The 18,508-nt window shown below is 34.8% G+C and overlaps 1 protein-coding gene across 10 annotated transcripts in view; it reads left to right on the top strand.

The window, feature by feature from the left end:
- The window catches only part of NBEA (neurobeachin), a 681,254-nt gene that overhangs the window by 343,970 nt on the left and 318,776 nt on the right, over positions 1-18,508 (top strand). For all 10 annotated transcript variants that reach the window (XM_058687599.1, XM_058687578.1, XM_058687548.1 and 7 more), the window contains one exon: positions 1,637-1,701. In XM_058687599.1, the coding sequence (XP_058543582.1) occupies positions 1,637-1,701 (65 nt within the window). The remainder of the gene's footprint in view (positions 1-1,636; positions 1,702-18,508) is intronic.

The following is an 18,508-nucleotide window of genomic DNA, read 5'->3' as shown; positions in this document are numbered from 1 at the left end:
TATTTTCAGTGTCTTTCTTCATCCTTTAAATTCTAGTATCCTTAACTTGGCTAAGACTTATTTGTGCTGCTCCTCTATCAAAGATTGCAGATTAGTGTCTCATGGGCTGAGGCGTCTCACAGATATTTTTTGTTTGATCTTTGATCTGAACAGAGTTTTTAAAACATTTTACTCTGTGATCTTTTAGACACAGTATAATTTGGGATGCATATGTAATATCTGAATATGTACTTTGAAATATCTTCTTGAAAAATCCCATGCATATTAAAGTTTATGCTGATAAAAGAGCCTTGGTGTACAAACAGTGTCATAAAGAAAATCATGTTTAAGAAGTTGTCTGTAAGAATTTACTCTTCGGAGTGTCATGGTTCTCGCTATATAAGAATCAGTTTTCCCTTTAAGTTAATGCCACAATAAACGTCAAGTATTCCTGAGAAATTTCCACATTTTGTGGGATATTGGCTTGCAATAAATATAGTATATGTAATGGGAATATACAAAATACATAAAAGGATGATGGTAGAAGACATCTTATTAAAACATAGCAAAAAGAGTTCCCTATAATTGTTCACAATAGAAATGATTGGAAAGTTTTAATAAGCTCTGTAAAGTGCAATAGTGGTCTTATCATTTAGATGAATTTTTGCTAAAGGTTATGTATGATAGCTAAAATACAGTGGCTTTGCTAAAACCACGTAGCCAACCATAGAGCCATTTAGGTCTTTATAAGATCATTATAGTCCCCAGGCTTCCATATCCCAAGTTGTTGATTCTCTCTCCTGGGGAAATGTAGGTTCATGATATGTTCTTCTTTAATTCTTCACAGATTGACTTACAGCAGAAAATACTTATACACCAAGTATCTATGTTGGGGGACCGCATTTTTTCCCCAGCATGGGTGCAAAGCTCTAAAAAGGCAGTGTGATCAAGAGTAGAGAGAAGGGCCGACATAAAGACTGCTTTATGTGAAGCTGAATTTGTGGGGAGACAGGTGACTACCTCGGTGTGTAGCACTTTAGTAGTAGGAGAATGATACAGAAAAATCTGGCTAGAAAATCTGGCTAGATGAGTGATGTGAGTGGTCAGTAGGGTTTTTTTTTTTTTTTTTATAAAATGTATTAAGGAAGTGTTTATTTACAGTACTATTGAAAAGGATATTACTTTTAATCCAAAAAAGTTGTAATTTTCCAGCTATATAAAAAGCAACAAAAAAAAATCAGTTGACTAAACCAGGATCCATTGAAAAAAAATTGGTTAAAGCATATTCTAAATATGTCATAGGAAGAGTATAAAGTAAGCAATATACTTTCCTAATCCAGAAACACTGTATAACAATCAGAAATTTATAATGATTACACTGTAGAACTACCAAATGCACAAATATGTTCTCATCTAGATCAGCAAGGAGAGATTACATTTGGATATGGTATTAATGTTTTCTCCTTTTTTTGTTGTTTTTTTACAAATTCAAAAGAATTCATTTGTAAACTTTTTTTCCCTCTGTACTTTTCAGTCACTTGGAATGCACGTGTAAATAGAACATTTAATCTCCTGATCAATTTAAATATGTTGTATATTGTTCTGATTTTGTTTACGTGATCATTTTTCTTATACTTGGTTTGGTTTCTCCTTTTAGGAATGGCAAAATTCTATTCAGAAGAATGCAGGACTTGCATTTATTGAACTCATCAATGAAGGAAGGTAATTAATTTTACACTTTTTAGATAATTCATCTGTGTACATTTTATTCCACTAGGCGACTGCTCTCCTACCATCTGTTCCAAAAATGGGTAAGAAAATATATTTTAGTTAAATAATTTATCATACAGGTAATTAATCTTCAAAGGAACAAAGTTTAAGATACTAATCATTTATTTTGGGGTAGGGGAAAGCATGTATGAAATAAAGGAACAGACTTTCTAAGGCTTTTGTGAGATGGAGCCTCATCTTAACTGGGTAGTAAAGTTGTGTAACCCAGATCGAGTGAGCCGCTTGGCAAGCCCATCTGCCACTCCATCTGTTTTCAAAGCCATGCTCGGCATTCACTCCCGCAGCCCATCTCCGTTCATGTGAAGGAGTTTTATCTGAAGATATCATGTTGTCCGATATCCAACTGAAAATGGGAAGGATATTAATTATGGGAAGAAGAACAGTCAGGTCAGGAATTTATATGTACCATAGTTAAAATGAAGCTGTAAGTAAATTCATGTTTGAGCCCATCATTGTACTCATCACTTTATGATAAACAGTTGTTCACTGTGATTTTTCCAATACTTTATTGGCAGTGGATACATGAAGATAGATGTAACTGTCACCAGTTTGACATGTATAGCTTCTGTCAGCCAAAAACCTGCATCCTTTACAATTCTTTTCTATGATATAATATATTCATTGGAAAATAGGGACTGAATATTTGGCATAATCTAATTTATTTCTTATTTGAAACTGGATTTAACTAAATTGATGATAAGGGGATAACACTTACTGTATATAAAACTTCTCTTTATCAAAGAAGGTGTCATCAAAGGATATTTGACAAGATAGTCCTTGAAAATTAATTTATATATGCTGTAGAAACCCATTTAAAAAATTAACTAGGGACACCTGGGTGGCTTAGTCGGTTGAGCATCTGACTCTTGATTTCGGCTCAGGTCATGATCCCAAGGTCGTAGAATGAAGCCCTGTGTCAGGCTGCACATTCAGCATGGAGCCTGCTTTAGATTCTCTCTCTTTCTCCCTCTCCCCTTCTCCCCAGCTCATGCTCTGTCTCTCTTTCAAAAAAAAAAAAAAGGGATTAACTTCAATGCACATTAGTATTACTTTTTTAGTATTAGTTTTTTCTCATCAGTTTATTATAATTAGAGACATAACCTCTTTTTATAGTAATTTATCTTATTTTATATTTCTCATTTACATTTTCCATGACTAAATTATTTTTAGTCATAGTAATACAACTCTAGAAGTTAAAATAAATTTTACATTTATTGCAAAGCAAAAGATACAGGAAAATACCAGTTTTCTTTTACAACATAAATACTAATTTTACATAATAATAACATACTTAGTTCTTACAAAACTTGGTTGTGATGAGAATTGATAATAATTATTATCCATCCTAAGGCAATGAAAAACATATAAAAACAAAAATTTGCCCAGACTATTCATTTTCATTTTAGTTACAGAAATCTCTCAAATCACATACATGCTAATTTTGCCCATTTGTTTCAACTGTGAAGTAAAAAACAAAAATTATCTTGTCATCAGTAACTCTGAAGACTTAATATAATTGGATCTTCCTCACTTAAGATTATAGTTATTGTCTTAGGAAAGGAAAGAGTAGAAAATTTGCTCATACCAGAGGTTTTAGCTTCTGATACTGTTTTATTGCTCAGGGGTAGAGTTTGGAATTCGTTTTGTTTTGTTTTGTTTTGTTTTGTTTTGTTTTGTTTTGTTTTAGGAAAAGAGTTAGATTTATAGAAAGCAGTTATAATTTTTTTAAATTTTAGTCCCTGAAAACCTTCCAAATGCCCATGATAATGTTCTTTGTGTCATTCTAGAATTTGTTTTCATTTTTCATACCAATTATTCCTCCAATAAAGAGGATTTTGAAACAAAAATTGAAACATGACTAGCTATAAATATGAAAGAACAGATCATGTGTACATTGATACAGCAAAAGTCTATTCAGTGCCTATACTACATACAAATACTATTATGGAGATGGGAATAGAGAAGTAAATGATACAAACATGGTTCTGAATTTTGGGGGAGAGACAAATATTAGAGGAATACACACAGTATTACAAGGGTGCTGTGATAGAGGTGATATAGGTATGAATACAAGCAAAAGACAAGGCATCTAATCTAGACTAAAGGGGTGTATCCCCCAGGTGGTAGGACTATCAGGGTTTTCAAACAATGTATCAAAGAAAAACAAATACAATAGAACAAAGATAGCCTTTTCAACGAATGGTGCTGGACATCCACATGCAAAAAAAATAATAAATCTAGACACAGACTTTATACCCTTCATAAAAATCACTCAAAGTAGATCAGAGATCTGAATGTAAAATGCAGAAGTATAAAACCCGTAGAAGATAACATAGGAGAAAATCTAGATGACCTTGCGTTTGGTGATGACTTCTTAAATACAATACCAAAGACATGATCCATGAAAGAAAGAGTTGACAATCTGGACTTCATTAAAATTGAAAACTTCTGGGGGTGCCTAGGTGGCTCAGTCGGTTAAGTGTCCGACTTTGGCTCAGGTCATGATCTCATGGTTCATGAGTTCAAACACTACATCAGGCTGTCTGCCATCAACACAGAGCCCACTTTGAATCCTTTGTCCCCCTCTCTGTGCCCCTCCCCCACTTTCTTGTATGCTCACTCACTCTCTCTCAAAAATAAATAAACATTTAAAAAAAAATTTTTTTAATGTTTATTTATTTTTGAGACAGAGAGAGACAGAGCATGAACGGGGGAGGGTCAGAGAGAGAGGGAGACACAGAATCTGAAACAGGCTCCAGGCTCTGAGCTGTCAGCGCAGAGCCTGACGTGGGGCTCGAACTCACAGACCATGAGATCATGACCTGAGCCGAAGTCGGGCGCTAAACCAACCGAGCCACCCAGGCACGCAATAAATAAACATTTAAAAACAATTAAAAACTTCTGTTAAAGTCAATGTCAAGAGAATGAAAAGACAAGCCATGGACTGGGAGAAAATATTTACAAAAGATACTTCTGATAAAGGATTGTTATCTAAAATAGCAAAGAATTCTTAAAACTCTACAATAAGAAAATAAACAATCCGGTTAAAAAAATGATTCAAAGACATTAACAGACACCTCACCAAAGAATATCTACATATGGCAAATAAGCTTAGAAAAAGATGCCTGTCATCGTCAGGGAAATGCAAATCAAAACAACAGTGAATAGTACTACATACCTTTTAGAATGGCCAAAATCTGAAACACTGACACCACTAAATGCTGACAAGGATGTGGAGCAGCAGGAACTCTCATTCATTGGTGGTGAGAATACAGAACGGTATAGCCACATTGCAAAACAGGTGGGTAGTGTTTTTTGTTTGTTTGTTTGTTTGTTTGTTTGTTTGTTTTTTATAAAACTAAACATATTCTTACTGTAGATCCAGCAGTCATTCTCCCTTGTGTCTACTCAAAAGAGTTGAAAACATGTTTATATAAAAACATTCACACAGATATTTCTAGCCTCTTTATGCATAATTGCCAAAATTGGGAAGCAACCAAGATGTCTTTAGTAGATGAAGGGATAAACAGATACCCGTATATTTATGTGGTACATCCAGACAATGGGATATTTATTTTTTAGTGAAAAAAATAAATGAGACAAGAAATGAGCTGTTGAGCCATGAAAAGATATGGAGAAACTTTAATTGCATAATACGAAGTGGAAGAAGCAATCTGAAAAGGCTTCATACTGTATGATTTCAACTATATGACCATATATGTCTCTAAGGAGACAGTAAAAAGATTAGTAGTTGCCAGGAGTTAGGGAAGAGGAAGGCATAAATAAATGGGCAGAGCACAGAAGATTTTTAGGCCAGTGAATCTAGTCTGCTTGATACTCTAATAGTGGATACATGTCATTATACATTTGTCAAAACTCATAGAAGCTACAACACCAAGATGTAAACTATGGACCTTAGGTGATAAAGCTTTCTTAATGTAAGTTCATCATTTGTGACAAATGTACCACTCTGGTAGGGAATGGTGGTAATGGAGGAGATATGTGTGTGGGGAGGGGATATTTGGGCATTCTCTGTATCTTCTACTCAAGGTTGCTGTGAACCTAAAATTACTCTAAAAATAGTCTATTAAAAAAAAAACCAACAACAGGAGGTTCAAAATAAAAAGTGTATACAAGTAGAATGCGAAAGATAGCATTGAGAACTGAGAGATGGTTAGAACTTGGCTAGGTAAAAGAAGAAAAAAAAGAGGAATAAAATTCTGGACCAAGGGAATAATTTGATACCAAACCCTGGAGGCAAGAGATAGCAAGACGTGTTGCTGGACAGCTCTTTTTAATCAGCCAAAAGCTATGTAAGTGCCTGTTGTGTACCAGCCACATAGGCAAGGTCATCGCATCTTGGCCAGGGTGGCTGGCAAGGGTCATGCCATGAAGGGTTTATAAGCTATGCTAAGGGTGCTATGATATAATTAAAGAGAGCTAGGCATAATCTACAGTGTAGCAAGTGGACTCCGGATTGAAACTAATCTGAGATTAAGAAATCTTGCTTAAGATGCTGGTATCATAGACTGACTACTAGTGGCTATGAGGAAGGAAGAAGTGGACACATTTAAAGTATCGTTTGGAAATTAAGTCTAGAGAAATGCTGATAGATTAGATTGTAAGAGAGAAAAGAAGGGATCAAACATAACTTGATTGCTGGCTTTAATAGCTGGATGGTTTATACTGTAAGTATAGTGTAGTTGGAACAATAGAGAAGGAAGAATATGGGTTGGGTGGGACATAGTTTCACTTTTGGTTACACTGATTTTGTAGCATCTGTGAAATTTCTGAGTGGAAATGTTGAATAGACATCTTGAATTTGCATCTCCAAAGAGACAGGTAGAATAGGGATTTGGATTTAGGAGTCCTGAGCTTATATGGTAAATGGTAGATAAGGATACAGATGTGATGCTCGGGGAACCTGTGTGGAAGGAGCAGAGAACATGATGCCATGCTTTTTGCTGCTGTTTCTGCTGGGAATCCTCTTTACCCACAGCTGTACATGATTGGCTGTTTTTTGTCATTTAGGAATCAGCTTAAATGTCACCCCCTCAGAGAGGCTCCCTTAACCATCTTATTGAGTTACCACACTTCCGTCATATGATTTTGTTTTAACATTTAGTAACACCATCTCAAATTATTTTCATTCTTTACGTCCATCTTCTTTACCAAAATGTACTTGGCCTTAAGAATTTGTGTCTTCTTCACTGATATATTCCTGGTTTCTGGAATAATACCTAGCACATAGTTCACAATCACAAATATTTATTGAAGGAATTAAGAAAAGAATGATGAGTAGAATATGTGAGAAGCAATGAGGAGTGAACAAAAGAGGTTTTTTTTTTTTAATTTTTAATTTATTTTGAGAGAGAGAGAGAGAGAGAGAGAGAGAGAGAGAGAGAGAGAGAGAGAATCCCAAGTAGGCTCCACACCATCAGCACAGGGCTTGACATGGGGCTTGAACCCACGAACCATGAAATCATGATCCGAGCTGAAACCAAGAGTCTGCCCTTTAACTGCTGAGCCACCCAGGCACCCCAGCAAGAGGGTTTTTAAGTTAGGATGAGAGGGACCACTGGATTCGGTGACAAGATGGTCATGTTGGTTTCACCCACACATACACCAGTGAGTACCTGTGTGCTAAGGGTGCTGCGTAGAGACCCAGGCCCTGCTATAAGAGAGCTTACAGTCCAGTGGGGACAGCAGTCTTCTAATTACTGGTATTATAAATATGCCAGAATAGAGGGTACTGCGGGAGCAGATAATTAAGGGAATGACTTCTGAGAAAGCAGTGACTTAACTAGAGTACTGGGGTCAGGACCTAGGTTGTTTTGAGCTGAGGAGTGAGTGGGATGTGAGCATAGTCAGCAAGTACAACTCCGAGGAGTTTGGCCAAGAAGGGGAAAGATACAGTGGTTGCTGCAGATGGGTTTTTTGGGTAGTGAGGGTATTTTTTGGAACATCTTTCTTGCCCCTTTTCTCTGAATGTTGGAAATAACATATGACATTTATTATAACTGCTGCAATATAGGCTTTTAAAAATGGAAGTTTTGTTGTTGTCATTGCTTATATATTTAGAATTTTACTGACTCTGACCTTCAGTTTACCTCATTTCTTTTCACTTTAGACCTTTCTCTTTCATAAATTTGAACTTGGGAGTTCCAGATTTTAAGAAAATAGCATATATAGGGGCATATGGGTGGCTCTGTCGGTTGAGCATTCGACTTCAGCTCAGGTCATGATTTCACCATTCATGAGTTCAGGCCCCGCATCAGACTTGCTGCTGTCAGCATGGAGCCCGCTTCCAATCCTCTGTCTCCCTCTCTCTCTGCATCTCTCCTGCTTGGGCTCTCTCTCTCAAAAATAAAATAAACATTTAAAAATATGTATATATTTTTTGAGGAACCTCCACACTGTTTTCCGGAGTGGCTGCACCAGTTTGCATTCCCACCAACAGTGCAAGAGGGTTCCTGTTTCATATTTAAAAAAATAATAATAAAATAAAATAAAACAAAATACGATAAAAAATAAAAAAACTAAAAAATATAATAAAATAAAATAAAATAAAAATATGTGTTTATATATCATATTTGGATAGTTAGGATGTAGTTACAGTGAAGACACATTACTCTGTTAGATAAACAGATAGGCTTCTATTTGTTGAGGCCCTACTATGTGCCAAGCACAAATTAGACTCTTTATACACTCTTCTATCTCATTTGCGCAGACATACAGCATTTTTCTTAACTTTCTCTACTAGTTTAAAATAAAGCATATAAAAAACACTTTCTCTTGGTCGTTAGAATAGCAGTCTTTAATTTGTCCTTGTGGGAATGAAGTTAAAAATCTTTAAGTTGAAATTGTTATAAATGTTGATCCTACTTAACAGCTATACCCGTGAATATAATTCATCAATCATAGCCGGAGAAAGCAATTGTGCAGTTGTCTACAATTAACAGGACAAAAACAGTTGATGAATGTGCAGCTGAATTAAAGTACTCCCTAGGACAGACTGAAATTATAAACTGGATCATTTAAAGGAATCTAACAAAGGATCTTTATAATTAAAACAAAGCAAGGTTAATGGGATGTAAAATTGCCTATAATATCTTGGCAATAATAATTGGATTTTAAATTATTAAAATATGAATTGAACTATAAAGCAAATAAAGACTTTTTTAAATTATGGAATTTGCGTATCCTTTGAAATAAATTAATCATTTGCCTAAAATAAACGTTTATCCCTCTTTTGAAAGCATTTAGGATATAATTAATTAGTTTGCATAAAAAGCAGTGTGTATTTGTAGTTAGTACCGAATTTAACATAAGATTCATAAGATTCCAATTTTATTTTGTTCTTTAGAACAGTGAAAAATATATAGCTTACATTTCTTTGGTTTTAAAGAGGAAAAGCATTTTGCATCTAAGCGTAATTCCTTAGTGATTATATAGCCCCAACTTGAATATCTTCTTTATTTTAACAACTGTTATTTAATAATTAAGCCAATAAGCTTTGGTTTATCTATTCGTTTTGTGTCTTTGATTTGGCAAAAAGTGTATTAAATAAAGAGTAACTTCCAAAACTCTAAGGTAAGAAACTCTTTTTCTTAGAGTTGAGATTCCGGTTTAATTTTGAACCAAGAATCCCTGAAAACTTCTGGAAAACAGAAGCTCCCCACCTAATCTAAACCTTTTTTCTTTACTACTCTGTTACTCATTTTACACATGTGGTAAGTTATTAAATGTGTGAGTTTTGTAAATGAATGAGGTAAACAAAATCTTGTACTTTTACAAAATTAATTGTATAGATCTTAAACAGTATTGCTAATTCATAGACTTAGCTTTAGACATTGATTATAAATAAAATGTTATTTACCTAAAACTAAGATTAATTAGCAAGTCCTATCTAATAATGGCTAGATTTCAAGGAATAAGAAAATATATTTCAGAATTTGGTTATCATAAATTTTCTTTGAATTGCATTTTTAACTATGTTTAAAATATATCTGCACGTGTGTGTGTGTGTGTGTGTGTGTGTGTATTGAGATTCTTTTTCTTTCATGAGGATGATTTTAAATATACTTTCCTCCTAGAGAGGATTATTTTAATTTTGGTGAGAGTTAAGTAATAATTCATAAAATACTTCTAATTTATATTATTTTTATTAAGACCAAAAAAAGGCAAGAGTGACAATTTTTTGGTATAGTCATTTATATGTCTTATTTCCTGTTGTGTCTTATTTCTTCTAGAGACATTACTTTTTTTCTTGCTCTTCTTAGCTTACTTATTGCAGGCAAATGCCGGTCAAGATTCAGATGATCCATATCTTTATTAGAAAACTTGGATTCAGTTTCTATACCATTCTGATATAACTGGTTTCTATTTTTGACATAACTTGGCAATAGAGGAGCTGAGAATTGGCATTTATAGCTCGTATGTTGTTTAAATAAAAGATATGGGTAAAAGTGAGCTAATGGGTTGCCGGAGGGCCTGTGCTAACATAAAGGTACAATGTGTATGGCCAGTCCAAGCATAAGCTAAAGGTGAGAAGTGAGGTGAAGGAATAGAATGAGCAATCCAGGTGAGACCAGAGTAGAGCCATGGCCTGGGCTATAGATTTTAGTCTAGAAGCTCTTCCTAAGGTGCTAGGGAAATAGAAGCATTAAGTATATAGGCTGATTATTTTTCATGTTAGTTACTGTTGTAGAGACCAACGTTTGAAAAACCAGGATACTTCCTTTATAATATGACTATCTTAAAGAGTCACAGTCTGAGATAGAAGAGTAATAAGAAAAAGTCATTTGTTTATATTTGCATATATGAATGTTTACATATTTTTTTTGAAAAAGCACTACTCCTATTTATGAATCAGACTTCAAAACAGTCCATTATTCAAAGTCTAGATTTTTTTCATTCCTAGCACAATGTAAGAAAAATAAGACTTAACTTACTTAAGAATAGATTGATGTTAAAATTGTTTAATATCTCTACCAAACATTTAAGGAAAAAAAAAAATAAAATTAATTTCAAAGTCTTCCCAAAATAGAAGAGTAGGTAATGCTTTACACTTCGTCTTATGAGATTTCATCACCCTGATAACAATAACAATTACAAGTAATAAAATTATAGATCAATATCCACCATAAGCATAGGTACAATATTAATATTACCTTTAATAAAAGTTGGCAAATCAAATCCAGGAATACATGAAAAAGATGTATCATAAGCAAGAGGTATATATTCCAAACATGCAGAGTTGATTTAATATTCAAAAATATCTATGAATGAATTATACAATGTCAGCAGATTAAAAAAGAAAATATATGTATGGATATTTTAAAATTCATAAGAAAAACATTTGAAAAATTCAACATATGTTCATAATAAAATTCTCAGTAAACTAGAAATCAAACTCCCTCAATGTAATAAGTGCTATCTATAGAAAATATACAGCTAACATACTACGTAATGGTGAAAGAGTAAATGCTTTCCCTCTAGATCAAAAACACTGCAAGGATGTTCTCACTCACTATTTGTATTCAATATTGGGCTGGAGGTCTTAGCGAGTTCAATTAGGCGAGTAGAATATTCTAAGATGTTTGAAAAAAGATAGTGTCATAAGTGAAGTTAGCAAAGTCACATGATATGAGGTCAATATTCAAAAATCAATTATAAAAAAGGATTATAAATATATGCATCATGCGCAAAAAACCAAAAATCTATTACAATACCATTTATTTATAATATATGTGAAATATTGGAAGCTTAAATAAAGCAAAACCATTATATTATCAAAAACATGAACTACTTATGGTTGTACTTAATAAAATTTGTGAAAGACCTGTGTGATAAAAACTACAAAATATTTCTGTAAAAAAATTAAAAATAAATAAATGCAGAAATATGTATTCATGAATCAGAGGGCCTAACATGGTTAAGATCTTAGTTCTCCCCAAACTGGTCTATAGACTCAAACCTAATCAGAATTCCAGCAGGCTATTAACAAGATAGTTTTTAAATTTTGGTGAAAATACAAAGGACTAACAGTAGCCAACACAAATCAAAAATGAACAGAGTTGGAGGATTGGTGTAAAGATAGAGAGATAGAGCAATGGAATGGAGGAAAGAAGATCTTACAGCTCAATAATAAAAAGACAAACTACCCAATACCAGTCAGACAAATGATTTGAACAGACACAGTAACAAAGAAGATATACAGATGGCCAATCAGCACGTGAAAAGATGCTCCACATCATTATTCATTTGGGAAATTCAATTTTAAATACAGTGAGATAGCATTATGCACATATGTGCTGAATTACTGCATAATTCAGTAGGTTGTCAATACTAAGCCTTGGTGAGAATGTGGAGCCACTGGAACCTTGTACCTTGCTGGTGGGAGTGCAAAATGGCACATCCACTTGAAAAACAGTTTGTCAGTGTCTTACAAGGTTAAACATCCACTTAACCATTTGACCCAATAATTCCAAACTTAGATATTTTCTTGAGAGCATTGAAAATATTGGTCCAAATTAAGACCTGTATGTGAATGTTGATAGCAGCTCTATTTATAATAGCCCAAGATGAAAATAACCCAAACGTCTATCACTAGATAAATGGATAAGCTACTATGTAATGTTATAGGGAATACTACTCAACGATAAAAGGTATAAGCCACAGATATGCGCCACATACGTGGAACTTAAAAGTATTTTGTGAACCCAGGGGCAATTGTGTGACTCAGTTGTTTAAACGTCCGGTTCTTGATTTGGGGTCAGGTCATGATCTCACAGGTTCCTGGGATCGAGCGCCACATGGGGCTCTGCGCTGACAGTGTGGAGCCTGCTCGGGATTCCCTTTCTGTCTGTCTGTCTGTCTGTCTGTCTGTCTGTCTCTCTCTCTCTCTCTCAATTAATAAATAAACATTTTTTAAAGTATTTTGTGAAGCTAAAGAAGCCAGACAGAAAAAATATGCTATGTGGTTGCATTTATGGGCATTATGGAAAAAACAGAATTAGAGAGACAGAAAATAGTTCGATCCTTGCTATGGATGGCAGGAGAAAAGCACAAGGGAACATTTTGGGTGATGGAAATGTTGTGGTTGTAACAGTGGCTACCCAAAATATGCATTTGTCAAAACTCATGAAATTGCATTTAACAAGAATTAACTTTATTATGTGCAAATTATACCTCAATAAACCTCACTTAAAAAAAAAAAAAAACTACAGTAGTGCTTCATTGCTTATAAAGTTCTGTAACATGACCTGAGAGGCTTTTACTTATCTGGCCTCCCTTGCCTTCCCACACTGACTCAAGCACACTCCATTCACTCCTAAAGCACCCCTATGTCACCTCATATTTCATTGTCCTTTACTACCACGAAGAAGGCTCCCAGTAAATTATTGTTAAGTGAATGAATGCCTAACTCTGCATCCCACTCTCTGGAATGCCCTGGGAGAAGCCGTACCAAGCTGATTATTTCCCAAACAAGTCAAACACAATTTGCCTGTTTGTGTGGCTTTGAGCAAGATACTTAATCTCTCTAAGCCTTAGTTTCTTCATCAGTGTAATGGGGCTAATTATGCTTGTTTAATAAGATATCAAATGAGGTAAGAATCAAATGAATGATACCTATAATGCACTTAGCCTGGTACATAATCAGTACTCAGTGTTCCTGACACATAATAGGGACTCAAGAAATGAGCATCTATTTATTATTATTATTATTTGTTTAAGTGACATTTGAGCTGGATTTTGAAGACTATGGACAGAGGAGGTTGAGGACACTAGAGTACCTTACACATCCCATCCAGAGCACTGGTGGGTTTCTGTGTGTTCTCAATATGATAGTGTCACTACTCCCTCATTGACTAAATCACATTTTACGCAGAACACTAATACGCACACAAGTGGAAGGATAGGGTGGTAGTCAGAGGCTTCCTAGTATATTGTATCACTAACCAGTGGAAACAGCAAAGATAAAAGCCAAATGTTACTTGTTCTCTCCCTTCTTTTCCAAAAGGAATATATTTTAGATTGCATCATTCTCTAGTTCTTAGAATTCATACTGGTAGACTCAACAATAAGAAGTTGTATTTTTAGCCAAGGGTAAAGCTTTTATTGGGACTTGTAATCATAGTATTTGGGACACTTTTGCAACCGTTTTCCCTTGGTAAAGGAACCATACCACTGAGGGCGCACAGAACTTGGTAAATTAACCAGAGACTGTCCTGGAGTACACAGTTTTTCCTGGCATCACTGTGGCCGCTGGTGCTGTTAGGCCTCATTTGCTTCCAGATTTTTCCCCCAAGTTGTCTTTATACACCATCAATCCATGTTTCTCTACTCCTGTTACTAGAAGTTAAGTAGAATAAAATGGCTTGAAGCAAGCCTTCTTTTCTTTTAGTCACTACTACATCTCGGATCTTGAGCTGGTTTTTCTCACTTCACCAAGTCCTGTTCCATTGCTTTTCAGCCTTGTATTCCCGTTAGCATTGGCTGTCCTTCTCCTGGACATTATAACTTTGAGCCGTTTACTTGCAATCACGAATTTAAGCTAGGAGCTTGATTATTTGGCCCAGGGTTAACCCTAAAAGGAGGGAGTCTTCTGATCAGTATTTTTGAAACTATTTTCTTGGCCTTTAACAGTATATGAAAGTAATGGGTTGCTGTTGGCATTTTCAAAAATAGGAAATAGTAAATAATAGAAAAAATAATTGGGTATAGGTAAATATTGCTTGCTGAAGGGTTTGCTGTATGGGTGTATAGGGTTATGATATGAAGTGTATTTCTCATAGTTTACTTTGAGACTCAAAGTTTTACTTTGAGTTTAAAAGCCACGATTCTAAGCTGATTTCCTAGTTTATGTGTCTTAAAACAACTTCAACATGTTCTGCCCTGATAGCAATGTTTTCTAAATCCATATTAAACTATAGGGTGAGTAAAGTATACAAATCCTTCATAGTGGTATTAGCTGGTTTTGCATAGAAGAGTAAATAGCTAAGCAATTAGTCACTGAAGACACTGGAAAGAAGAAAAGCAGGAGATTTGAGACAAATTGACCTTTGTGGCCTGTGAACAAATGGAAAGTTACTCTCTTTGTATGTGTACCATAAAAGTTGACTTCCTTAATCTAGGGACGAAACTAGCATTAGAATACCTGGAGACTCCTCTTAAGAAGGGACCAACAATGTTGAATTAGTGTATACTCTTTGTAATCTTTCCAATAACATTGTTTCTGAGCTGCTTAATTCAGGGATAGACTTTGGGACTGTACAACTAAGTGAAACTAGCTAAGCAGTGCCATGCTCCCCACATACAAAAAGAGAAATGAAGCTTGCTGAGAAATCAAATCCAGACTTTGCCATCTGCGCGAACTCAGGACACTGCATGAACTCGGTTGGTCCTCCTGTGTCAATGTGCATTAGTATCACAGGGATGTTTATTAAACATACAGATGCTAGGGTCTCACCTCAGTCAGACCCGTGCAATCAGAATCTCTCCATGGGAGTTATCCCACCCTTTTTAATATGTTCTGCAAGTGATCAGATCTTCAGTATACACCAAAATTTGAGAACTGTGACACTTCATTCATTCATCTCATGAGCCATGTAAAATTATCACCATCTTTACCCGTAACTGGAAACATAAATATGGTCATGAGCTAAGTCATTTTTTTTTCTATCCTGTACTAAGAAGTATAATAACTGTTTAGGTTCATGGTAGATTATAATATATTTTTCTACAAAAAAATTCCACTTTTATGTATTTGAAGTTATAGACTTATATGAAGTTGCAAATAGGTGATAAGAAAATAAATGCTTATCTGTGGATCCTTGTTTTCATCCAACACAATTACTTAATTCCCAAAGCTTTTTCGTAACAGTTAATTAGATGGAGGTGGGGGCAGAGGTAGGTTTTCAACCAAGGTGAATTCCCTCTCCTCACCCCACTTTGTATCTTTAATGCCTCTCTCTCTTCATATCAAGTCCTTCGATATCAATCTCAAACTCCAAAATTATCCATTAGGCTTTATCTTCCTTCTCTATAGTTCTCCCCAAGCAAACCCCAGTCCTCCAGTGAATCTGACACAAGTGTAGGTCTGAATATATTTTTATATAATAGGTTTTCATATATTAATTTGATCCAAAGTCATGAATAATTAGTAGATTTTATCCTCTGGGAAAGATTTAGTGTTTTAAGAGAATAACTTGATATTGTATGTAATTTTTTTTTTCCTAACAGCAACATAAAGACAGAGATTTTTAAGTCTCTAAGTGTTTGTTTTCCACCTTTCCTTCTTTCGTTGCAATAGAAAGGCTCAGGATAGCCCACTCCAGAGACACCCCCCCCCACTGTACCCCAGCTTTCTAATCTTTGTATTATATCAGTATATAATTGAGTAAATTGGGTCTTGCTTAAAAAGAATTTAAAAAAAAGTTTGATTGAGTAGTGCAACTCCTACTAGTATTCCAAATTCCAAATCTAGATTCAAATATGCAGAATCTCTTTGAAAGTCCCACCACAGCCTGGTGTGGGGGTTCATGGACAAATGTCAAGATGTGCCATTGTTTTTCCTTCTAATGAACATAAAATAACCAGTATATCAACGTGTACCTTTTAGAAAAGTGCAGTACTCTTTGGCAGGGGTAGAGGTAGGGGATAATATATGTCAAACATTTTACAAATATTCTTTTACTTATGCTCCTAACAAATTTTCCCTCCTTAAAGGAAATGTACTTTTGGCTAATGCAGGAGAGTTCGAGTCAGAGATATACTTCTCAGGAACAACATTCTACTATTTTCATTAAGTGAAGACTGTTGGCACTAAATTAAGAATCAGTAGAGGCCAAAGCTTGTAAACATTTTCCAAAAGAAAAAAAAGAAAAAAAACAACATTAATTTTAGATTTAAAAATCAGATTATAATTTTTTTAAATAGTCTATTCAAAGACTATAGCACAGGAAGCAGTTGAACTTCTCTGACCCAGTCAGACTCCACCTTGCAGTGTCACCAGAATCTCCATGCCTTTCTCTTAAGATTTTGGCACCAAAGGGAATTCTGCTCCTATGCTGTGTGGCCACTCCACTTTCAATCAATCTGTCTTCTTGGCTAAATAAAAATCTGATCTTACAGTTTGAGCCTGCGTTCTTTCCCACAGTTTATAGAATATCTGAAAGAGTACACCCTCATTTTCTAATCAGGAAACTGAAACACAGACACAAGGAAAATTCTTTGCGCAAATTCATAATGCTGACAAAAGGCGGAACCTTAATATTAACTGCTTTTGTCCCCTCTTCACCTATAGATGATGGAAGACTAATTTTTTCTGACCTCTCATATTGCCTTTTCTGTTGACTTGTTTTGGTTCATCAAATTACAGAGATTATATTGGGGCACCTGGGTGGCTCAATTGGTTAAGCATCCAACTTCAGGTCATGGTCTTGCAGTTTGGTTTGTGAATTCGAGCCCCGCGTCGGGCTCTGTACTGACAGTTCAGAGCCTGGAGCCTCCTTCGGATTCTGTGTCTTCCTCTCTATCTGCCCCTCCCCCACTCAGACTCTGTCTCTCTCTCAAAAGTAAACATTAATTTTTTTTAGTTATAGAGATTATATTTAAAATTCAGGATCTGTTCATCTCAAGTCAAAGACAAATAATTGAATTATAACAAACGGCCTAAAATTGGATTCTTCCTAGAATATCAGAACTTGCCCTTCTGATATCTATTCCATTTGGAATAGAATAGTTTCTTTTGTCTCCTGACTTCTTTCCTGTATCCATGACAACTCTATCTGCTTTAGAATAGGAATAAATAGGATTGAACAAATTACGTTTTGTTCTGTTTCTTTTGGAAAGTAGACTCACATTAGAAGATGAAGACCAATTCATTCATTTCCTATTTTGTATAGATACTTGAGAAAGAAAATATCCTGTAACAGATACTCCTAAATTATCCCATATTTTTTATTTACCTCATTTTATTTACATTGTGCTAAATGTACCATAGAATTTCATGGTATTAAGAAACTACCTTAAATTAAATTAAAACTCTACATTAAAATTCTATTTCTTCTTTGCCCCTCCTTCTCATATAACATATTCATGTATTCATTCAGTCATTTATTCATTTAGCCATATATTGCTGGTGAGTCTGTATTTCATAACAGGTACCTTGCCAATGCATGTTGGCTAGAGATGAATAAGCACTGTACCTCATTTTATGAACATCCCAGTCTTGTTAAAAAGAAAAGAAAGAAAAAAAAACAAAACAATGTGATTAATATTATAATGACAGCATCGAGAAATTGGGAGGCCTCTTTGCTTTATTGGGCGCAGGGGTTGGTAGGGTTTACAGGAAGAGATGGCACTTATAAAGGTCCTGAACTATCATTAAAAGATACTATAAAGATTTTTTTCTAGACCATAGAATAAGTATGTTAAAGAGGCAGTAGATAAGATTAGAAAAGTATACAGTCATCTATATATAGTAAGCTTGACTATTATCTTGTCTATTATAAGTAGGCATTGAAAAAATTTAAGAATAGATAACACTGATGGACAAATGGAAAACGTATTAGATAGATGGAAGATGGGGGGGCAGAAAAATGAGGGAGCCATTGTAATCCAAATGATAATGATTTATGTGAACTTAAGTAATGGCTTAAATGAAAGCAATGTTAGTGTATGAGTAAAACAGTTTAAAATATATTGAGGTAAAATCGACAAGACTTGGTGA

This window comes from Neofelis nebulosa, chromosome 1, assembly GCF_028018385.1.
Source record: "Neofelis nebulosa isolate mNeoNeb1 chromosome 1, mNeoNeb1.pri, whole genome shotgun sequence".
NCBI lineage: Eukaryota > Metazoa > Chordata > Mammalia > Carnivora > Felidae > Neofelis > Neofelis nebulosa.
The sequence above is the reverse complement of the archived record's forward strand: the minus strand, read 5'-3'. Positions and strand labels throughout refer to the sequence as shown.